The 24,949-nt window shown below is 44.1% G+C and overlaps 1 protein-coding gene across 3 annotated transcripts; it reads left to right on the top strand.

Moving 5' to 3' along the window:
• The first annotated feature begins 6,876 nt into the window (after positions 1 to 6,876).
• LRATD1 (LRAT domain containing 1) lies at positions 6,877 to 11,329 on the top strand. 3 transcript variants are annotated; one of them, XM_086700057.1, is made up of 2 exons: positions 6,877 to 7,125; positions 8,096 to 11,329. In XM_086700057.1, exon 2 carries the CDS (start codon positions 8,132 to 8,134, stop codon positions 9,014 to 9,016), a length of 885 nt encoding a protein of 294 aa, XP_086556183.1. In that variant the 5' UTR covers positions 6,877 to 7,125; positions 8,096 to 8,131; the 3' UTR covers positions 9,017 to 11,329. The 3 variants fall into 3 exon arrangements, with proteins under 3 accessions (XP_086556183.1, XP_086556181.1, XP_086556182.1); XM_086700055.1 differs by having other exon boundaries at positions 7,068 to 7,195; XM_086700056.1 differs by lacking the exon at positions 6,877 to 7,125 and adding an exon at positions 7,252 to 7,579.
• Positions 11,330 to 24,949: the final 13,620 nt, after the last annotated feature.

Here is a 24,949-nt window from a genome sequence, read left to right on the forward strand (position 1 = left end):
AATAGAGTATGGCCATGTAGGGGCTTGAAGGTGATGGGGAACATGATGGTGTCCAGGAACTGGCTCGCAAAGAGGGCAATGGTGCCTGTCCACAAGAGGACATACCAAAAGGGAAGCACCGTGTTCCAGAAGTGCTCAGCCTGGGACATACTGCCCTTTGGGTGTCTGTGGAACAGCCCCCGGACATGGCTTCTAGGCTGTTGGATATTTGGATCTGTAGTTCAGGAAAGAGATGGGGCCTGGAGATTTCCATTAGGGAATCATCACACAGAAATGTGACGCAAGTCAAAGAAACAGACAAGATGATGCAATGAGAGAGAACGCATTAAGCAGAAAACCTAAGAACGCTAAGAACAGAATCCTGAAGAAAACCCATACTGAAAGGACAAGTTGAAGGAAATGAGCCCACAAAACATCATAAGAACAACAGCCAGAGAAATTGAAAGGAAACCTGGAGAGTGAGATACAATGGAAGGTGAAGAAAAATCTTATCTCAATAAGGAGGAAATAGTCTGCTGTGCCACATGCTTCGAGAAGACAAGTAAGATAAGAGCCCAAAAGCACTCATCAGATTCAATGCCAGTGGATCACTGGTCCCCCTGGTAGGAGCTGTTTGGCAGAGGGATGGCACAGGAGATCCCTGTGGTAGGTTGGGATACAATGTGTATTGACAACTCTTCTCAGACAGGAGTGTATCTCAAAGGAGATGCATAGTCAGGGAACGGCCTTAAGATAGGAGAGAATAAAAGTGTTTACATGCAACTGGGAAAGGAGCTAGGAGAAGACGTAGGATTATAAATGAAGGTGAAGCAAAGAGGTGGGAGGTTCTTGAAGAGACCTAAGGAGATGGCATTCAGTGCACAGGGGTGTGGACTGATCTTTGCCAGAAATGGGGCCGGAAAAAGAAGTATACCACAAGGAAATCAAGCAATACAAAAGGCAGAGAAACTGTGCTTTGCAGAGACAACCCAAGAATGTCCATCATCAATCAATCGCCAAAGGAGGAATTAACCATCGGGGAACAGGGTTTCCTTGTTGACTCAAGTTCCTGCTCTAACCACAGCCTGTTAGACAAGTGGACTGGGGCGTGGGAGTTTAAACAACTGAAGAGAGAGAGTAATCCTCAGCTCTGCCACACAGCTATAAGACTTTTTAAAAACCACTTGACTTCACACACCTTTGAATGCAAATGGATACATTTACCAGTTTAGTATACCCAAGTCTAAAATGAGCCTTGCTTCTGTTAGCGATGGACCACAGAATGTCTACAGAACATAATTCCAAGTATTTATCCAGAGCCTACTCTTCTAGGGCTTCACTGTACCCCAAAGAATAAGAATGATTTCTTACATGTGAGAAGTGCTTAACCGGTGATTGCTCTGCTGCCTCTAGAATGTTTGGGGAGACTGTTTAAAATGCAGATTCCCAGAGCGCATTCCAACATTAGGTTTCCCGAAATCTGGGGTAGAGCCTGCCTGCAAGTCTAGTTCTACCAGGCTCCTGATGATGCCAGAGGACCATTTGGAAACCCAGTACTGCTTCTCACATAGCAAACCTTCTCACACGCCGTCTAATTCTGAGCCTGGGCTAGTTTCTGGGGCACTCCGATGGGCGAAAGCAGAAACAAAACCAAACACTGCCAGCTCAGTAAATAAAATGGTGATCATTGCTCAGGCACGCATTGAGTCAGGCAAGGTGTCTATAATGATTGTGTGCAATGCACCAGACCCCAGGCTCAGCAAAGGGATTATAAATTTGAACTAGATTTGTGGCTTTTCCGCAAAGAATTCTTAGTCCATTAAGGAAGAAAGAAAAGAAAATCAACCAATGATACTAGTTCAGTTTGAAGAGTGTTTTGACACATCTGTCACATCTCAAAATGTAGGCGAGAGGACAGACGCATGTCGGGGGTGGGGACTGATGTTCGAATGGGTTATAAATTTTCATAGATGGTACATGCGGATGCAGGGAAGGACCTTCAAAACAAAAGGAAAGGCCAGGGAGCATATGTGTAATAGTGACCCACACCTACCCAGAGTTCTACCATCACTGTCATATGGAAGTGACCCCGTGCAAAAGGCATGGACTCTCCTAAAAATCTGAGAAGAACACCAAGAAATGACTAATACTGGGCTGAGATATCTTTGTATCATCCACATCCAGGAGCATGTTCAACTCACAAGTGCTAAAAGTTTTTCCCAGAGGACATCTATGAGTCTTCAAAGGCAAAATGATAAGAAGCCACTAAAAACATAGGAAGGAACTGGGAAAATGTGACAGTGTGGAATCACAACTTAGAAGAGGGCACCTAGGAAGAAACGGGAAGTTAGAGCATGAGCACATGCAGAGGGGTTAAGGGGAAGCAGGATTCTCTTTAGTCTTAGCTGCAAGGGGTTGACCCTGCCATTTGTGTGGTCTAGAAAAAAAGTAGAAGGCAGGTAAGATAGGCACACGGAGGTGAATCTAGAGAAAAAAAATAAGTGGGAGACATGGGATAGTACCCAGAGGGGACTGATGCATCCATTGTTGATTTCCTTAAATCCTGGGTGATGTGAACATGCTGAGACACTAGGATTTCCATCAATGGAAAGTGGATCTTCAGAGTGAGAACAGACACTACGGGGAAAGGAAAGGGGAATAGACGATTTGCTGTTCAGAGATATTTCTAAAATAAAGAAGGGTATACCTATCAGGATAGGTTCCTGATGTAACAAATAGAAAACATTTTGGTGGCTTTAACTCCGTAAGATTGGTTTCTCCCTCACATCGCACTTCGATACAGATCATTTTAGAGGGGAAGTCTCCTGCTGACCGTAGTCATTCAGGAACCCCTGCCTCCTTCCATCCAGGGGCTCTGCCATCTTTTAAAGCCTCAGATTCTCCCATGGATCCTCTACATACAACCCAATGGCATAACACGGTGTATGGGAGATCATGTTAATGGTTTTACTTTCAGGGACCAAGCCTGGATGTGGCTTACTAAAATTCCACCCATATTCCACTGGTCGGACTCAGTCAGATGGTACCCATCAAACAGCATAGGCATGCAATTTAGCTGTGTGCCCAGAGGAAAGGAAATGGGATTGGTGAAGCTGTGCTCTGTCCCAGACAGGTGCAAAGTGTTCTTTAGCCAAGGTCAGGGTGAGTATGTTGGGTGCCTAAGGTGGTCAAGGACAGGGAGAGAGTTCATGAAAGGCTAAATGTTAAAGTAGGACATACAATTAAAGGTTATATATATACTCTGCTGTACATATTCTTCACACAAGAAAATGTTCATTTACAAACAATTCAAAATACTGCAGGACACAGGATGTGATCCGCTCCAGGGCTTGCACACAGAAATCAATACAGAGCTTTAGATGTTGAACTAGTTTCGGGATAGACAAGGCTCTTACAACCTCAAGAAAGAAGCAGTCCTACACCCCAACCAGGGACAGCCTTGGACACCCCATCTTAGGTTAGCTTCTCCCTGGGTCAAAGGACAGACAGAACTGGACAGTTGTCATAACAAGTAGGACATGGAACCCTCTCCCCTCATCTTCCAATAAGAATAGTTATAGGTAGCATTTATTGAAAGGTCACCATGTGCCATGAACTGTGTGTATGCATGATCGCACACAACTTAATGAGCTACATACTATTTGACCACATTTTACAGTTGAAGGGACCAACACCCAGCAGCTCAAAGTTACCCAGATGGAAAATGTTGAAGGAAAACTCAAACTAATTGGCTTCCAGAGTTTGTGCTTTTGATGACTCTATTTTTCTTTTGGAAAACTACATTTCCTGCCTGCAAAAAGGCAGGATGGGGTGAAGAATAATAGACAAAACAATTAGCAAACAATATTTTGTGATGCAAATAAAAGCTAAGGTTTTTTTTTTTTTAATTTTTTTTTCAACGTTTATTTATTTTTGGGACAGAGAGAGACAGAGCATGAACGGGCGAGGGGCAGAGAGAGAGGGAGACACAGAATCGGAAACAGGCTCCAGGCTCTGAGCCATCAGCCCAGAGCCCGACGCGGGGCTCGAACTCACGGACCGCGAGATCGTGACCTGGCTGAAGTCGGACGCTCAACCGACTGCGCCACCCAGGCGCCCCAAAAGCTAAGGTTTTTTGATAGTGAACTCCATTGAGTTGACTGGCCTATTTCTTGGTTTATTATCTTTGTTGTTGCCAAAAGGCTACAAAGAATAGATGCATGTTCCTTGTTTTACGTTGACTCATCCTTTTCCATATCTCAGAGTCAGTGTGTTTTCTGCCTTATATTTCAAGGTGGGCTCTCAGGGTATTTCTTCTCCCTTTGATTACTAAAGCTGTAAGGTTTTTGTTGTTGTTGTTGTTGTTTGTTTGTTCTTTTGTGTGTGTTTGTTTTTGTTTTTTTACCCCTACAGAAGGGGACGGAAAGGAGATTCGAAAAGTTGCATGTTGATGTTTTAAACTTTTGGCACTATATTTTGAAGCCCTGACAATATTTTTGGTTCGTTATCCTTTAGAATGTTGGGATACTAAGCAAAGAGGAACCACCTGCTTATGCTGTAGTCTGGAACAGTTATGTGATAGGACAGCTAAGACAGAACATGGCATCCCAGCAAATACCTAGTAAATGTGCACAAGATTTGATCTTGGGATGGACAGGAGGTTAAGAGAGAGAGAGAGAGAGAGAGAGAGGTTATTCAACACCAAGTGCTGAGCTACTTTCAATGACTCCCTCACTTCCTTCTCAGACACCAGTAACGAACTCTTCAGATATTCCCTCCCAGAGATCATAAGTCTAGTTCATAACCGGACCAATGACTCACTTCTCAATTTCGGAGGCCACTTGTTCAATTCCCTTGACTTCAGGGCCAAAACCAGTTGTCTATTATTTATAGAGAGTATAAAAAAGGTCATCACAATCTGTGGTCGGTTCCAAGGATGGCAACTTGTATTCTTATAACTTGCACATGGCCAAATTTCTGAAAGAGATTTACCTACATCAAATGTATGCAGATGGTCATTTTAAAACCATTTTTCCAGCTATACGTATCAAACATCTAATTTTGATAAATCACTGTATTTGAAGAGACCTTCAGAAAGCAGTTGGACAGTGCTTAAAATTGTCTACCAAAAAATAAAAAAATAAAGGTTTTATAATGTGTGTCAGTGCTCAGGTAACTTCTCTGGGACACCAGGTTTGTCTTATAAAACAAGATATATATATTTTTTTAACCCAAGGAACAGTACAGACAGGTTAAAGATTGACTTGGGAGTTCCACAGACCCTGGAGAGATCGCTGTCAATGCTATTTGGGCCTCTGTTTTCTCATCTGTTGTGGTGCTTGTACCAGAGAATTCTCTCTAGAGGCATTAACATTAAATCTCACCTACTTAAACCTCTTAGCATAGTGTCTATCCACTTATGAGTAGCCAGTACATGTTGGCTATTTCCATTTTTATTATTGACGATGGAGCCCGTTGTACAGCCGGCATTGTGAAAGACGTCCGGAATACAAAACTGTGTAGAGCTCAGGCCAATCCTCCTGTCCAATCGTTCACTTTGTAAAGAGCAAGAAATTGAACATGGGTTTGCCATTAAAAAAAAGGGGGGGGGGGAGGTTAGAGCTCTAAGAGTCTATGCCAACTGCAAAGGGCGCACAAAGAGGAAGCACCCTAGTCTCCCTTGGGAAAAAGTAGGCTTCACAGAAAAGCTTTCAGAGCCCAGTCTTGAGAGTAGAACCAGATGTCTAAGTGTTATAAGCTTTTTAAACTGTCGCTCTAGGGGCGCCTGGGTGGTGCAGTCGGTTAGGCGTCCGACTTCAGCCAGGTCACGATTTCGCGGTCCGTGAGTTCGAGCCCCGCGTCGGGCTCTGGGCTGATGGCTCGGAGCCTGGAGCCTGTTTCCGATTCCGTGTCTCCCTCTCTCTCTGCCCCTCGCCCGTTCATGCTCTGTCTCTCTCTGTCCCAAAAATAAATAAACATTGAAAAAAAAAACTTAAACTGTCGCTCTAGAATGTCCTATGTATGAAAGTCGTCTTTCCACACCCAATATCCAGAACTCGTTCATTCATTAACATTCCATCCAGAAATGCAATCATTAATTACTGCTGGACACCCTTCTGCCACGAAACCAAACAAAAATCCCTAAACGAAGGCAGTTCTGGGGCTTGGCCGTTGGCATTTGTGAAGCTCTCCTTTCATAGAAAATTGCAGCCCAAATCATAGGCCCAATTAGGGAAAGGGCTGGCCAAGGTTCAGATTTTTCAGTAGCATTTGTCAAAGGTGCTCCTTTTAAACCGGGCGCCAGTGCTGGGTCAGCAGTTTCACGCGGATCCGAGAAGAAGCTGACACCGTGGGCACAATCTGCAAAGCATCCGTGCCGGCAGGGAAGGGTCTGTGGGCAGATCAGCCTACGGCCGTCGGGCACCGAGACTCCGGGGGGGCCCTACCAGGGCCCAGGTGCCCGGCTCCGACAGCGTCGCTCCCCGCCCCGGGCCGCGCTCAGTGCCTGGGTACGCGGGGGTTCCTCACCCGCAGACCCAGCTTCGTCGCTGGAGTCTGTACTCCCAGACACAGAGCTCGGGCCGTCAGTCACGACCAGCTAGGAAAAGCCGGGGGGCGACGGTGGTGGCGCGCAGCGGCGGCGCGCAGCGGCGCCACGCAGCGGCGCCGCGCCCCTCGCGCGCTCCCCGCGGGTTGTCGCACCTCCACTCCCGGGGGCCGTGCGCGTTCCGGTGCACCGAGGCCGGGCGGGCCGGGGCGGAGCGCGCGCTGGAGACCCGCCCCTGCTCCCCTCCCCCTCTCGCGGAGATTGACGCGGCCCGGGCAGCCGCCCCAACCAATGAGCGCGTCCCGGGGCGGGCCCTGGAACCAGCTGCTCCGGCTACTTAGAGTCTTCGGCTCCGCCGTGGGAAAGCAGAACGGAGTCGGGAGTATCCAGGTGGACCGGGCACCCCAGCCAGGCAGCGCGGACCGGCAGGCGCACGGGCACCGCGCCGGGTACCGCACCGCACCGTTCCGCGCGGGGCAGAGCGGAGCCGCAACCCCACGCGCCTCCCAGGACCCACCAGCCACCGCCGCCTCCGCAGCACCCATGGGGACCAGGAGACTTTAAAGGAGTTTGGGGTTTCGGGAGCAGGGAAATCACGGGTACGGAGAGGCGGCTTTCTTTGCCTTGGAAACGGTTTTTCTTCGTCCGACTGTTTGGACCCTGTGCCGGGTAGGAGGGAAAAGGGGTCTTTTGGCTGAAAGTGGACCTCCCTACTCAACCCACGCCCGCACCCGCACCCAGACACCGCACTGGCTTCCCCCATCCTTCCCTTTCCTCTTTGTTAGGTTATTTTAGACAGAAGGGCCTCGCCCTGGCGCAGCCCGACTGGCCCTGCTGGGGAGAAGGCAAGAGAAGTAAGGGGCGGAGCGCACCTGCTTGTGTGGGCAGGTGTGCCCGGGTGCGTGGGTGTGCGTGCCCTGGCGAGCGTGCAAGCGTGGGGTTAGGATTGTGTGCGAATGTGGGAGTCTGAGTGTGCCGTCGCGAAGGTTCGTCATGGTGTATATGTGACATTATCACACCGATATACTCGCCTGTCTGTGCCTGGACTCCCAGGTGAACAAGATTTTGCCGGTGTCGTGAGTGCCTGCGAACGTGCCCGAGTGTCGTTGTCCGAGGCGCTGTCAGGGGAGGAGTACGACCTAGCGCAAAACCGAGAGGGGGGCTGGCGAGGGTGGGGACAGAAATGTGAGCGCAGCTTGCTGAGGCCCGAGGCGCCCCTTCTTCCTCCCAACCTACACCCCTCGGTCCTCTCCCGGGTGTCGGTCTTCTCGCTGCTAACAACCCGCTCTGTCGCCCCCATTGGGACCCCTCGCGCCTTCCCGCTGCCTGCCTTTTCTCTTGTGGGAGTTGTACCGCGTTCCCGGATGGGGTCCGAGGCTGTGTGGTGGCGTCTGCTCTTTTCCCGAAGGACGGGTGGCTTCTGCACCTGTCCTGACGCTGGGGAGGAGCGGGTGACTCCAGTGCCGGCGCGTGGGCGGGCGGACGGGCAGGTCCCAGGGGCACTGCACGTCCCGGGGAGGGGCAGCTGGACTCTGATCGTGTCTCTGCCTCTCGTCTGTGCTCCCGCAGATCCCGGCTCCTGGCCCTCGCCTCGCCGCGTCATTGATGGGCAACCAACTGGACCGCATCACCCACCTCAACTACAGCGAGTTGCCCACAGGGGACCCGTCGGGGATCGAGAAGGACGAGCTACGAGTTGGGGTCGCCTACTTCTTCTCGGATGAGGAGGAGGACCTGGACGAACGCGGCCAGCCCGACAAGTTCGGCGTGAAGGGCCCCCCGGGCTGCACCCCGTGCCCAGAGAGCCCCAGCCGCCACCGCCACCACCTGCTGCACCAGCTGGTCCTCAACGAAACTCAGTTCTCCGCCTTCCGGGGGCAGGAATGCATCTTTTCCAAAGTGAGCGGCGGCCCTCAGGGCGCCGACCTGAGCGTCTACGCTGTCACCGCGCTGCCCGCGCTCTGCGAGCCGGGCGACCTGCTGGAGCTGCTGTGGCTGCAGCCGGCGCCCGAGCCGCCCGCCCCCGCCCCCGCCCCGCACTGGGCCGTCTATGTGGGTGGCGGGCAGATCATCCACCTGCACCAAGGCGAGATCCGCCAGGACAGCCTGTACGAGGCGGGCGCGGCCAACGTGGGCCGGGTGGTGAATAGCTGGTACCGCTACCGCCCGCTGGTGGCCGAGCTGGTGGTGCAGAACGCCTGCGGCCACCTGGGCCTCAAGAGCGAGGAGATCTGCTGGACGAACTCGGAGAGCTTCGCCGCCTGGTGCCGCTTTGGTAAGCGGGAGTTCAAGGCGGGAGGGGAGGTGCCGGCCGGCACGCAGCCCCCGCAGCAGCAGTACTATCTCAAGGTGCACCTGGGCGAGAACAAGGTGCACACGGCCAGGTTTCACAGCCTGGAAGACCTCATCCGCGAGAAGCGCCGCATCGACGCCAGCGGCCGCCTGCGAGTGCTCCAGGAGCTCGCCGACCTCGTGGACGACAAGGAGTAGCCTCGTGGGGGGCCACCTGCGCCTCCTGTCTCCCCGCGCCCCGCTCCCTTCCCAGCACCCGGGCTTCCTGGCCGGCGATCCGCGACCCCCGTCCCCCCTCGAGCGCCCTCCTGCGGCGGCCGGTGCCCAGGCTGCACCCTCGCACCCCTCCGCAAGTGGCCGGAAGTCTCAGGAACTGGCCCCGGGACGAAAGGGCAGCTGTGCGCGCCTGGCTGAGCCCCCCCCCCCAGTGGTGGTGATGGTGTTGGGAAACCCAGCGTGCGCTTTCCCCTCGAGTTGTAACGGGGGAAAGGAGAAAGGGCTGAAGGGAGCAAGCAAGGACGTGGCTTTCCCCACAGGTCGCTAGTCAGTGACTGTCACCCGACCTCCTATAAAGGGACCATCACCGCCCCCAGTGCGCACACACAGACCAGTCGGAGGTGAGAAATGATCCTTCCAGGGCACAGTTCACCTCCCGTATGAACGTGTCCCCAGATTGCAGGATTTCCAAGAAATCGAGCCTGTCCCTTAGGCACTTGTGAATAATTCCACAAGACAGCACTTTGGGACTCCGGGTTATCCCGAGGCTGCCCGGGACTTTTCCAGCTCTCCAGCCCCAAGTCTCCTGACATTGGTATTCCAGTCTCCGGGCAAAGCTGTAATGTTTGCTTCCAGTCCTTTCCGCCGAGGGAAGCGACCGCCACCCCCACCCCATTTGCCTGTGAGTCTCCCTCGCTGGCAGAATGGAAGCCTTCCTGGTCCCGGAGGAAAATGGCTCAGCTGATTTGGTGAGGAGCGCGGGCCCCGCCCCCGGCGAGGAGAAGGTTCACCCGGTGTCTGGGAACTTGAATGTGTGGAGACGGTCGCTTGTTGTTCTTAACCCTCGTTTGCTCCCTGATGGGGCTGCATTTCAGAAAGAGTCCTATTTTTTAAAGGGTTGGAGGAGAGAGAGAGGAGGAAGATGTGGCAACATTCAAGAAACCAGCATTATTACAACACCATAGCCAGTATATTTAGTTTGGCTTTTCCTAACCTAGAAATCTTAGAGGGTGGGGAAGTGGAAATAAAGTTTTAAAAGTGAGAGAGCAGTTTTCCAACTATGTCAACAAAGCCTATCGTGTTGATGTTTTTATTGACCATTTTAGCAACATGCTAATAAAATTTCAAATTGAAATTTTTATTTTCATGGCTTTAATCCATGATAGTTTAAATACTGGGGGCCATTAAGAGTGGATTTAGCTAAGAGCTTAGCTAACATTGCCTTTTCACTCTATTTTTCTCAAATCTTATGAGAATTCTGTTTTTGCATATTGTAGTTAATTTTTGGCTTGAAACGGCAGTCCTCGTAATGGTGAAGGTGTTAATCAATGTGTATGTTGTACTGGATTTCTGTCAGTTAAGGGGTTCACTGCTTGGGTGGAGATTGCTAGCGGGTTCAATGAGGTTTCTTTTCCCCATGTTGTATACCATTACCATTTCACATTTGCATTTCTCTTGTTCTTCCTCTCCCCTTGATGTCCTTAAGAAAGGACTCTAGAATTGGTGGCTTTTTCCCTTCCTCTTTAGCCAATCCCACAATTCATTCCTGAAAACCAGAAAGAACTTGTAGGACCAGGGCAAATGTGTGTGTTTTCCAAAAACTTAAGGCTGTTGGAAACCCCTTCCTTGGCCAAGGATGTACCAACTTCTCTGCCTGTACTGCAGCCCCAGCCTGACTGACTGTTAATTGATTCAGTGTTAGACACCTACAGCATCTACGTCCCTTTCCAGGGGATTTGTCAAATAATGGTGTTTAGCTAATTGTGGCAAGCAATTGCATTTTGACAGCTGTGATTTAGTTGGACGGCAAATATGGCCAAAGCCAGTTTCTTGGCATTTCAAAAATAATGCAATAAAAACTAGTCGAGGTTAGCTGAGACTGGAAATGCCTTTTTTCATGGTGAAATGGTTCATTTCTGTTTTGGTTTTTTTTGTTTGTTTGTTTGTTTTCCACCTTGGATTCATTCCCTGATCTTGAATCAAAAGGTCAGATCAATGAAATATGAACTAGAGTATTTTTCTTAAGCCTATTGAGTGATTTATTTTTTAAAAAATGTTTAAATGCATATGCTTTTCTTTCAGCGCATACAACGGCAAAACTTTTGTAATAACTAACTTACCTTTGCATGTACGGGGAACTAAAAGTCACTTAATTCCCTAACTTACTCCTCTTTCAAATAGCAGATGGCAGATCATAAACCGAAGTTCTTTATTGTGTCTACCTTCTCCACATTCTTTACTGTGTCCTCCCACTGTATCTTGGCTCTCTGCTGTATTAAACACCATCCTGAACACCGGTTCCAGCAGAACTTCTTGACATTTTGTCCTCCACCTGTCACTCAGAGGGTGGAGCTTAAGCAAAAGAAATGCATCGGTCGATCACACCTAATACTAACATTTTATTTCCTCTGATGGCACATAATCTGATTTTTCTCTTACCGAGATGGTCACTATAAGAACAGGGGACTGGCCCAGCACCTTTATACTTTCTGAGACTCGACTGTCAGTAAAAGTAAGAGTTTGGCCGCCAAAGTAGCATTCGTTCCTGTATTGGTCTGTCAAGGACTGGGTTGATGGTAAGACTCGTACAGATTCACAGTAGGAGAGCACTCCTTACAGAGGGGACCCCTGGTCCATGTTAATAACAGCCAATGGCAAAATAATCCTAAGCATCGTGCACCATGAAGAGGATATTCTCAAGATATTATCTAATAACTTTCTCCTGAAAAAGTGTATTTTGAGGGCACTGTTAACAGTGTGAGTGAAACCAAATGGGTGGGTGTTCCTTTGAGAGATGCCATGGGCATACTTGATTTTTTTATTTTGAGTGAATAGAGGATCCCCGGATTTTAACAGAATTCTAAAAATTAAAGCCAGAAGCCTCCTAACATTTTGATAGAGGTCAGGAATTTACTTTTGGTTGGAGTTCTCCTCAAGAGAACGGAGCTTCACTGTACTTTTTATGATGCTGAGTGTGGCCAAGCTGGAAGTGGGTTCCACCTATTCTCTGGTAGAGGAAACATACCCTTGTGCCTCTGTTCCTTCTCCACCTTCAGAGGCTGACCCTGAAAAAGCAAACTACTAAAAAAAGAATGAACGTTTGTACTCCGAGGAGTGCTTTGCTACAGATTTTGTTATTAAAAATAAAAGCAAAAACAAAAACAAAAAGCTGGGGAGGAGGAGAGAGGATGGGCATACTTTAAACAAAACCAGGTCTGAAACTGGTTACTCTCCAAGTGTATTCATGAAAAACCAATCCTGTACAAATTACATATATTACATTTATTTTTTTAAAGTTTAAAGTATATCCATGAGCTAAATAGATACATATATATATATATATAAAGTTCCTCAATATTTAAAAATTTAAATCCCAGTCATGACTGTATATTATTAAAAGAAAGACTAAATATGGATTCACTAGCAGATAACACACATTTGCACCAGATTAGAACATCAAACGCGGAAGCAGCTGTAAGACCAATTATGTGACATGATTTTACCACCTTTAAAAAAACATGTTTGATATTTATCTTCCTCTTTGTGTCGTGTTTCATGGTGAACACTTTTGTTTGAGTAATGATTTTTTTTTTCTGAAATGCATGCCATTGGTGTTCACAAAATAATGAATTATCTGAATAATCAGTATATCCTAACAGTCTTCAAACATTACCTTATTGGTTAATTACATGTTTATATGTTCTTTCCTTCCCTAAGAGTTCAGTCTCTTAGTCATCGAATAAATGGAGCAGAGTGGAATTTCAGTGAAATTAATACCAGCGGCACAAACATCATAGAGCAACCTAATTTCCTTTTGTCCATATGCGTACCTTCAAAGCTTTCTGCTTTCTTGCTTTTAAACAGGTGAAGAGAGTCTTGTTAAGTTTGGCTTTCAGACATGACTTGCCACACGGATAATGGGTTTGTAGGTGAAAAGTACAGACTTTCAGGTTTCTAGAAACACGAAGAACTGTGTTTAGAAAATGGTTAACACCCAACTTGACCTTTTTGGTTGACAATTACTAGCTATTGGCAGAATGTGTGTGTGTGTATGTGTGTATATACATATACATACATATATATATATATATATATACACACACACACACACATTTACACACGGACATCTGTGTACACATACACATTTGCATATACACATATACTTACTACACGTTTACATAATGCATGCATTCCATCTGTGTCCGTAGATACATTCCTACCTACAGCTAGTAATCGTGTTTCATTCAGAGATATATACAGACGTGTGCACACACAAAGATTATTTAAGACAAAATGGAGAGTGACTTGAGACCTACAAAAACAGGTGACATTCTCTGGGGTCCTCACAGCTAGTGAACAACTGGACAGCCAGCTGGCCGTCCCTGAAATGGAGCATAAAGAAAAAGAAGAAAATGTGGGAGTCGCACTTAGTTTTGTCTCAATTACAGAAGTACGTGTTCCTTGTTTCTCTAACTCGAAAGACTTAAGATTCAAAGGAAAGCTGCAAAGATAAGAAAGTAATTACAAAATAAGACGCAAGAGCAAGTGGGAAAGCTGGAACATGATAAAAGAAATGAATAAGCTTTGCAACAGGGGACGCCTATTCTCTAACCAAAGGCAGGAAAGCCGAGATCTTATTTTCTGACCATTTAATAATTTATAAAATCCCCTTGATTCCATCACTCACATGTTGTATGTTTACCTCATTTGAACCTACAATAGAAGAAATTTGGGTATTTGAAGATGTTGGGGAAAAGGAAAAATCATCTTCTCTGGCTTTGTGGCTGTGGGTGAGTCGTGATGCTTGCATTTACTGGCAACAAGCACCCAGATGAACCGTCCCCTGTGCTGTGGAGTGTAATCAGTCTCTCTGGCTCACGGCGACTTGTGCTGAGGCACAGAGTAGGTGCTCAGTACATATAAGGCTAAGTGAGGCATGTCTACACCTCAGGTGTTCTCAGTGACACCTGATCACTAGGAAAACCAGAAATCCCACCACATGGCTTCTCTACAAGGAAACCTAAATCACTCTAATTGAAATTGGCAGGCTTTTCCCACCTCAGAAGAACCCACGAAAATATAATTTATAAGGCTTAAGACTAATATCAGGGGAAAGGTATTCTGAATATTCTATTTGCTAACAGGAAAAAAAAAAAAACTATCAAAGAATCCAAAGACAAAATGTTCTTGTCATTTGGTTAGAAAGGGGAAAGCAAACTAGTAACTCTGACTATACCTTCCCACAACTTCATCTCTCATTTACGTCAAGGGGAGATTTTTCTTGCATGAAATCACAATATTACTCCTTCAGAAAGAAGCTTATTATTAAAGCTCTTGCTAAGAATTTTCTTCAGTTATGTAAGGAAAAACCTACCAGAATATGAGCTTAACTCTCTGAGAAAATTAGATTTGACGGAGTTTGGTCATGGGTGTTTTTCTGAATAAACATTATTCATTTATATATGAAAATATCCAAATAATGGCTATGCCCATTGGCTTTTATAATCCAATTACTTTTTTATGTGAACATGAGTTCTGAACTTAATTTTGTCCAAAGGGGAGAGGCTTGTAAAATATTAGGTATGAACAGAGCCAATGTCCTAAATTCCAAGCACAAAATAAATGCCTCAAATGTTAATCTGAACTGTATTCAGTCTTCCAAAAAATAGAAAGAGATCATATAAGGCTACTGCTTATGTGCTTTCCAAGAAAATTCTTGCCATCAATCTACAATATAGACGTTAATGTTCTATTCATGCCACAATGGGAAACTTGAGGGCTTCTCTGTTATGACTATACTGATATTTGCTTTAACAAATACATTATTATTCTAAATTCAATCATTTCCCCCTCCAACAGTCCTGCAACATGCCAGCTCTTTGCTCACTGCCAAGCCCCTTGTTTTCAGACTCTCCTGGGGAATGAGCAAATCCAGGGGGATCGTACTGACAATGATTCTGTAAAACATCTCCCCGGCTCTCGGCACATGCTTTGTTTTGTCCTGCCTTCTGCTTCTCAGTGGAATTGTCTGCCCCAGGTCTGAGCCAGAGAAAAGCAAGTCTCAAGGGTAGGGTTGCCCAATTTGGCAAATAAAAATATAGGCCAATCAATTACATTTCAATTTCAGATAAAGACTAATCATTTTCGTATAGGTGTATCCCATGTGATATTTGAGACACACTTATACTAAAAATGATCTTTTTATTTGAAATTCAAATGTAACTGCATGTCCAGGACATCACCTGGCCACTCTACTCAGGGAGGACCTTACATCTCTAAGAAGCCAGAGACCTCTGATCTTTTAGAGTTGACAAATTAAGGACACATCCTCTATCCACAGCATGGAAGTGTATTATCAGATTGCTCATGAGTCTTCTAAGACCAAGGCCAGATTCAGGTCCAGGGACAAGCACATAATCCAGGAGAAGCCACAGAAGGAAGGGTTCACAAACTCCCTAATCACTGACAGAGTTGGTTGCATGTTTGTGTTGATGGGTGTTTCATGCATCTCTATTCTTATACTCTTTTGATTATGTTTTGTTGGACTTGCCATCCTTTATCTGAGGATATGAGGAGCGCTTTCCCAGATACAATCAGAAATACTCTATGTCACTGTTTCTAATCCCACCTGCTACTTATCCCAATCCGGGTCCTCACGTCCCACCTGGCTATCCCATACCTCCTCTCCTGTCTCTATCCTTCTGGTGCTTCTATCCAAACGTGTGTGGCTACAGTGATCTTTAAAAAAAAAAAAAAATAACGTTTATTTATTTTTTTTTGAGAGAAAGAGAGGAAGAGAGAGTGCAAGTGGGGGAGGGGCAGAGAGAGGGGGAGACACAGAATCTGAAGCAGGCTCCAGGCTCCGATCTGTCGGTATAGAGCCCAACATGGGGCTCTAACTCATGAACTGCGAGGTCATGACCTGAGCCGAAGTTGGACGCTTAACCTACTGAGCCACCCAGGTGCCCTGATCTTTTAAAATACACACTCATGCTCACAAGATAAAGACCAAACTCCTTTTGAAGCAGTGTCCTCCATGGTCCAGCCCTTGTCTGCCACCAGCTTATACTAAGGCCACATAAAATAGTAGGCAGAACATGTAGTTTTCATTCATGCTTTCATGACTTTCTATGTTGTCCCCTTTATCTGATTGCCCTTCTTGATTCCTGAGGGGAGAACTCTTATTTACCTGCCCTTCACAGTAGCGCCATGTTACTCCCTGATATGGCTTTGGTAGTTTTCTTCTGTGTGTTCCCATTGAATTTGTTTATACCTCCCCCAGACTCTCCCCTACTATAAATGTTGTTTACATCTGTCTCTCTCTAGATTGAGCTCTATTGGGAAAGGCTCTGTGACTTACTCATTTCTGCACCTGCAAAGTCTAGCATTTGCAATAGATGTTCAGTCAGAGTCTCCTGAATGAATGGAAGAAGTGGGGAGAGGGAGGAAAAACTGGCCCCTCCATAAGAATGTGGGACATACTGCCCGTGGTTTCTCTCTGAGCCAAACCACAGTAAGAATGGGCTAAAAGTGTCAACATCTACATGATTCTCCCTAAAAACCCTACTGTAGAAAATTAGTTTCTGTTTAGAAAATAAGCTAGAATTGTGAGAAATCTATATTACTCTATAGATGATGGGAGATTAGCCATACATAGTTGAAAAGGCTTCTCTGCCCTCATTATATTGATGCCAGCATTTCTTCATGAATGAACGTTATGAGTTTCATTATGATGGAAATGCAGATTTGTCTCCTCTTGGTAATTCAATCTCCACCTAGGTGAGATAGCTCTGTGAGTTGCAAATTTAGAAGGCAGCTGGGGGTTGACTTGCAGGAAGTAAAAATGAGACAAGACATTCCCCATATGGGCTACTTTAGTCAGTGGGCCCTCAAAGACCAGAGATGTTCCATTGGCGCAGAACACGTCTGAAACATCCAAGTCCTGTTCACCTTTTGGAAAGTAAAATCTTTCCCAAACTTACTAATAAGCAAATCACCTATGGCATCTGTGGAAGGAAAACAATCCCCTTGCCTAACATTCCAGCAGGGGGAGCAGGAGAAAACCAGTCTTGGATTGATGACATTTGGACCTCTAGCTAGCTGAACAGCTAGAATAACTTGAAATAATTTGAAGTGCAATTGAGCACTAAAAATGTACCTAGATTAATGTCTTATAAAATATATATGCTTTTATATTTGAGATCTTCCCTGAAACTCTTAGGAGAAGCACCCTGTATTTTTCCAGTGAAATACTATTCTCTGAGCACCTCTGGACATTAATGTAGTTTAATCTGGTTTTGGTCATGGTTATGGCTATTTGTACTTAAGAAAAGGTATTTTAATTTGAGATTTTTAAACCATAATATCCTGCTGAGGAAAAGAAGTGTCAAAACTCAAGAATGGAGTGCTTCTTTGGAATGAAATACTACTAACTTGGGATTAGATACCTAGGTAAATACGGGTTATGGTAAAACTGCTTTTGCCCAGAGAGCAATTTCTAGAGGAGACAGCAGATGAGATGTTTCATTATGCAGCCTCACCATCCTCATTTCAGAAATCAGTGCCCCTTGTGTACATCTGCTTTATTTGTGTGTAATTTTATGAGACAGGATCTACACAAGGAAATGGGAGCAGAGGTAGTTACTTCATCCTCTACAGACCAACAAAGTAAGTGCTTGACAGCCCAGATCTGTTCTGCCCATGTTACTTCCTTAAAATCTTTAAGGGTTTTCCATAACTTGCCAGATGAAATCCAGACTGCATGGCATCATTCGAGCTGTGCCCCGTCTGTCCCCTATCCCCCAGCCTCTGAAGCTTCATCCCTTGACTCGTCACAGTAAATTGTCCCTATGAGTCCTCTGTACTGAACCATTTACCTTTCTCTAAAAACCATGTCATTATATGCCTTTGCTCAAGCTTTCATCTACATAGAACATCCTCCCCGCCTTCTTATCCACATGTCAAAATCCTCCTCATCCTTTCATTCATAGGACATTTATTAGCTGTTCCGTGAAGCCCTCTTTTTCCTGCAGTACATTCTACTTCAACAACAGGCCAAATTAATCCTTCTTCACGAGTTCCCATAGTTCTTTATCTGAGCATTTAACATTCACTCTACTCACTTAATATTCCAATTTTCAGCCCCTAAACTATGCCAAACACAATTTACTTAAGTTAATGGGAACCAGATTGCCTGCTGAATTGGGTTTTAATCTTGAGGTAGGGATCTTGGCATTCTGATCTTTGGTTCCTTAGTAGCTAGTATCTGGTCACATTGGATGCTCAACCAATGCTGTCTTCATTTGACTCAGTTAACTTAATTAGAAAGCAACTCTTTTGCTCTAAGAACAACGGTAAGTGCTTTTTAAAAATTAATGTTCTCATGGGAGATCTACTCCCTAAACATTTGGTGGGTCCCTATTATAGGCAAGCCTTTGTTTTACATCATGTGGATACAAAACATAGTCTAGACTTCAAGAACTCCATCTGGTAAAGGAGAGAGGTACACTATTAGCCACAATCCACTGCAGCCTGGAATGTAGGTCGTTACCAAGGTACAATGAAAAAATATACTATAGAAGATCAAAGGAAGAAGCACTTGGAAGGAGACATCAACTTCAAGAAATGAGTCCTTGACTTGCGTAGAAGATCTGAATGGTGTTTTTAAGACAACTACACATTTTTATTGAATCTTTATTAACAGATGGGAAAATAGATAATTTTGGCATGTTATTTAAATCCAATAGACACTCTTTTGTCATTTTTATGTAAAATGCTATTTTTAGAGTAAGTTTGGTCCTACAAATTCTGTAGACGTGAGATTTACATATATTGAATCAAAGCCATTTTGCTGTGGAACTACTGAGATTGGCAGGTTATTAGCATTTAATTTACCAGTTAATTCGCCTCCCAGTACATCTCTGCAGGCAAGATTTTGATTGATAGGTGAACTGGTTGCCTAAGATTTAGTTCACAGGGTTAGGACAAATTCTCTAGCGGGAAACTGTGCAAATTTGGGACTTCTTGGGGAAGGGCTGGGGGCCCTGAGCAGTGATGGTTTTAGGCCATCTGAGAAGATGCTCTCATACAGGGAGAGAGGCCAAGGCCACAGACAGGAGGGCAGAACAGTTTTAAGGGGCAAGGTAACTGTAGAGAATAAAGCCACCAAAATGTCAGAAACCATGAGGACATTACTCAGATGCACTGTGCAAAATGTGTCAAGATTAAGACCGTTTTGCCAGGCAGAATTAATAGCTGACGCGGAAATATGGCCGGCAGGAAACTGACAACTCTGAGAACTGATACTGGCTCTCAGTCTATATAAACATTCCAATTTCAAAGTGCATTGTGTTTAATTTAAAAATGGCCCTGTGAAGAAAACAGGAAATCTATCAACTTTGACAATATTCCTTCAATTCAAATAACAGAATTTCTTTGAAGAAAAATAAATCTAAGCCTGTTGCACAAGGACACCCTGAATTTGCTCAGGTCTTTCCCATGGGCTTTGATGCCAAGTGTTGGCTTTCTAAATTCTTCTAATAATTTTAATACATATGTCCATGAAATTTAGCATATGATATAAGCAAGTTTTTCCTTCTTGTGTGGAATTCTCATTTGCTTGAAAATAGAGAAATCCCAGATTCTTTGCAAAGACGGAGAAATAGTCAAAACGTCCAGGTGTATATAGGTGTGACTGGAGAGCAATTCTTTATGTGTTGAATCTCATGTTAATGAATTCCAAAGAAAAACAGCTGACTTTATGCATTTATTTTAATAAGGCCGTGAAAACAGTTCATTTACAGTATAAAAACCCCTTGTCTTTTAAAAATGCTAGACAGAATATTTTAATAAATTAAATTTGTCTGCCTGTCAAATCTGTCAAATTGACAAGAACCCTCAAGGAGTATTGCTGATGTTGTAGGTTTATTCTTCCAATAGGATTACATTTGGAATTTAATATGGGCTGCTTAGTGGAAGAATCCATCCATCAGAGTAATTTTAAGTAACAAACACTAACAGAATATCCTAAGTCTCCAACCTTCTAGGGCCAGGGTGATTCTATTTTCTTTGCAAACTATTTTATTACCCATGATAGTGTCCTGAATATTAGATTTGTCTACAGTGATGAAATAATCTAAGGAGGCAAATAAGTCCACATCATCAGAATAATAACTACTGACATTACTCAGAGATGTGCGGCCTACACAGTCATTGTCATCCTTACAACTAACCTGTGTCAGATCTCACTGTCCCCTTTGTACAAATGGGGATACTGAGGCTCGACAGGGGTAAGCACCCAGCTCAATATGACACAGCTTGCATTGAGTAGAAACAGCATGTTGATTCAGGTGCTCTGATCTGAAGCCATTATGTTTCTCTGTCTCTCACAAGATTTCCCTGGAACAATCAAATGTCTCCTTCCACCCTTTTCTCGTAGGGAAACTCCACTTCAAGTTTCCTACTAACATGTGGGAGTATTTTTATTATGCCTCTGCTAGCAGTTGGACAAAGAAGAACTCTTAATTTTTCAAAACAATGTACCTAAGAGAAGTAGGTATTAGGGTGTTCAAAATCACAACCGCAATCAAACTCTGGACCGACTGTTTAACACATAGCTAATCACCTCAACTTGATTATCTGTCTCCTGGAATAAAATTCTCAAACGCATGTCTAAATGTCAAAATGGAATCAAGCTTCAGTGTTGAGGTTCTTCTGTTTTTCATCCTGAACTTCAGAAATAGAGATTCACCTGTTAGATAATATTTAAGGAGTTGCTGTCCGTCACCAGGAGTCCAAGGCAGTCGTCACCTCAGAGTCATTTATTGGTCAATAAATATTAAGCTAATTATAGTATTTGGAGGAAAGATCTCTCAAAAATAAACAGAAGGAAAAAATAACCAATATATACATACTCTGCTTCTAATTCCTTATAAGAAGTCTAAAATTTTGGATTAAAAAAAAATGTATACAAGACTTCAATTAAATTTTTCTGACAGCAGCCTGTAAGAGTTGTACAAAATGATGCCTGTTTTAATAGCTGGCCAGCCCTAACAGCAGGGTAATGGCATGAGTCAGGCTCTGCACAGCTCTGGCTGTAGGACATATTTATACATATGAAGAGACCTGTTTAACTCAGCTACGAGAGCATTACCATGAGATGCTGCAGTGAATGAATGTTTACCCATGGCCAGTCTCATGAAAGGATATCTTATGTCTCAACCTACGGCATTTCCATTTCTGAATGAGATTAGTGATTCCTCATGAACCATGAACTCACTAGAGATTGAAATAGCCTGGAATAAATAAAACTAAGTAAGTAAATCATCTAGCAGAGGATGGCATAATGGAAAGGATGTTGGATTTTGAAAACCACATGGTTACAAATCTGACTCCTCACTTCCTGGCTGTGTGATCTTGGGCAAATCACTGCCCTGGGCTCCTATCCCTTTGCCTTTGAAAAGATCATAAATTCTAACTCACAGGGTTAGGAGGAAGTTAAATTTTTTTTATGTTTGTTTATTTTTTAGGGAGAGAGAGTGCAAGCAGGGGAGGGGCAGAGAGAGATCCAAAGCAGGCTCTCTGCAGACAGCAGAGAGCCTGATGTGGGGCTCAAACTCACAAACTGTGAGATCATGACACACACCGAAGTCAGACACTTAACCAACTGAGCCATCCAGGCGCCCCAGAAGTTAAAAATTTTAATGGCGATAAAATGTCCACCTACAGTGCTTTGTAAATAAAAGGCATGCAGTTGAATCCAATGAATCTAAGCTATTAAGGGAATTTTCTTTTACCGTTGAGACTACAGGTTTCATAATTATTTTTTTTAAGTTTATTTTATTTATTTTGAGAGAGTGAGTGCATGAGCAGGGGAGCAGCAGAGAGAGAGGGGGAGAGAGAGAATTCCAAGTAGGCTCTGTGCTATCAGGAAGGAGCCCAGTGCGAAGCTGGAACTCACCAACCTTGAGATCATGACCTGAGCCAAAACCAAGAATCTGTCACTTAAATTACTGAGCCACCCAGGTGTCCCAGGTTTCCTAATTCTTGAATGGGTTTGCATTGTCTCCACTCAGGTGGTAAATCTTTGGAGAGAATGAATCTTATCTTACTCATTTTCTATTCTCCTTAACAGAATTTCAAGTATGTAATAGTTGTTCAAATATTTTGATAAAAATCAAAGATTTACTGAAATTTCACCTAAATAAAGGTGCTGTGAGGAAGATACAAATTGGTGTGGTTTTGTTTGTTAGTTTTGTTTTGTTTTGTTTATGAAAGCAGGAACTACTCTATTAGGGGAAGGAGAAATAACCCCCTCCCAATATGTTATTCAAAAATTGCATCTCAGCTGCATTGGAACCCCCCCCAAAAACTACCTGTGGTTGTGTTTCTGTGGCCAGAGAGTTAGTTCCCCAGGCATTATATCCTCCTTCATGGAGAACCAGTCCACTCTTCATTGCATTCCCTCCTTTCGATGGGCCCAACACTTACAATTAACTTCTCTACCCTTGAAACTGAAAACTCTGTAACATGGTTTGCCTCTGGTGCAAATTGGATAGGGATCTTACACAAATGGCTCTTTATTATAAAATTATGTTTTCATTGGGTGTTTAGTCAGATTTTTAAAGTAAGAGGAAACTTTTATACATATGGTATTCCTCAATCTGTAGAGACATCTGTTTCTTAGACCCAATCTCCCCTTTGGAGTACCTGCCTAGTTCATTAGCATGGTGGTTTTCAACTTTCTGGCTCTTTGGGTTCCTGTAAGTTATTGGGAAGCCCACCAGAGCTTTTGCTTATGTAAGTTACACCCATCAATATTTGCCATGATAGAATTAACAGTCACATTTAGAAAAAGTATTTATGTGTTTAAAATAGCATAAATAAACACATTACATGTTACATAAACAATAATTTTAATAAAAATAACTATATTTTCCAAAAAGAAAAGTGAGAAGAGTGCTATTGGCTTACGTTTTTGCAGATTTCTTTAATGTCTGGCTAAAGAGCAGACAACTGGATTCTCACGTCTCCTTTGCATTCAGTCTGTTCCTTCACACATCATGTAACCTCTGCAGAACTCTGCAAAAACATTCGTGAAAGAATTAAAGTAGAAAAGCCAAAATCTTAGGATTATGAAAATAGTTTTGACCTAGTACACCCCATGAAAGGGTCTTAGGGACCCCACAGAGTCCAGGGCCCCACTTTGAGAACCAGTACAATTAGATCTTGCCCCTGTCTTCCGCGTAGCTTCCACCCAGCTGCTTCCAGTATTCACACCCAGGAAATCTATCTGCCAAATTGCCACACTGTCAGTGAAATAATTGGCATTAAGTCATAAAATCAAAGGCATCTTTTTTTTTAATCCTAAATACACTCATGAAGGGTAGCTTCTCCCCTGTCACTAGATGAAGTGAGGCAGATCCCTGAGATTTTCTCTTCTCTCTTAGATCGAAGAAAATCCCATTTGTCACTCTAAACACAAAACACAGTCTCACTTGGTACCTGGAAAACTCAGACCCTTGAAGGAGCCAATTTCCAACTTTATTAAAGGTTACAGTCCCTGCCTCTCCCAAATGGGAACAGCTGTAGAGCGCCCGCCCTGCCTGTCTTCTCTTTTTTCTTCCTTGATAACTATAGACTCCCATTCCTTTGGAGTGTGTGTGTATGTGTGTGTGTGTGTGTGTGTGTGTGTGTGTGTGTGTGTGTGTGCGTGTGTGTGCGTGCGCGCGCGCGCGCCTGGCGGGGTGCCAGTATACATGGACAGGATGATGTATGTGGAGAAGATGGTGGAGAAAGGCTGATAAAGAGATCAGGAAATGTAAGACATCTGGTGCAAGGAACACATTCAAGTGTCCTTTTACTGGATAAACCTGGAAGTGGGCCAGTCTCTTGTCTTCTGAATGTTCTGGGAAGGAATCCTAACTGCTACATACATGGAGCTCTCCAATCGTTCCCTGAAGTCCTTCTTGCTAGACTTGAGCTAAGGCAGGATTGATCCACTGCACCTCTTAGGGGGTGTGTGGCACTTACGGTAAACCAGCACCCCCCCAAAGATCCTCTCCTTTTGTACTTTCTTGGTGCAAGACTGAGTTATCTAAGTGAGTTCTTCACTATCTACAGTGGATTTTTTCTAGTTCTTATTATAGCATCCTACCTCTTTTCTATCTGTGACTTAATCAAAGCATCCAGTTTAATATCTTGTTATCCACTTTAAAGAAACCAGTACCCATTGGCTGTTCCCTAGCTCCAGGAGCTCAGGTGGCCTCATAATTTGTTGTTTCCTTGTGCTCAGGAAAAGTACTGACAGCTCATAATTGGTCATATTTCTTAGGAAATTTGCATTTAATCTGTGAACAATGCTTGCTTTTTTTTGGTATAATTTGTCTTACATTTTTGAAAGTAATAACTATTCATTAAGTTACATTTGAAAAATGCAGGAAAAAAGGAAAACATTGTCTATAGTCCTACTGCTCATATAAAACCACCATTCACTTATATGTATTTTCTCCTGATAATATTTCAATACATGTCTCCATTTTAGCTGTATTCATATAAATCAAATTTTATATCACATATTTTATCACATATTGGTGTGCTATAGGCATCACCAATGTCAATACAAACTCCATGTAAACATCAATTGAATGCTTGCAAAGTATTGTATTAAATGGATATGCCATGGTTTATTTAATCATTATCTTTATTGTTAATGTTTACATTGTTTATACTGTTTGGTATAGAATACCATGCTGCAATGAACATCTTTGGGTAGACTTTCTTTCTATATTTTGATTTACTTCTTAAACTACATTTCTGAAGATGGACTTATTAGGGAAACAGATATGAAAATTTTCAGGATACACGCACCCACACACGTGTCTATATATATATATACACACAATTTCACAAAAGGAG

The sequence above is a fragment of the Puma concolor genome, chromosome A3 (genome assembly GCF_028749965.1).
Source record: "Puma concolor isolate L17-30 chromosome A3, mPumCon1.1.hap2, whole genome shotgun sequence".
Classification (NCBI taxonomy): domain Eukaryota; kingdom Metazoa; phylum Chordata; class Mammalia; order Carnivora; family Felidae; genus Puma; species Puma concolor.

Bases quoted from the DNA above. Each gene is read 5' to 3' on its own strand.
- LRATD1 (XM_086700057.1), top strand. From the start codon at position 8,132: ATGGGCAACCAACTGGACCGCATCACCCACCTCAACTACAGCGAGTTG.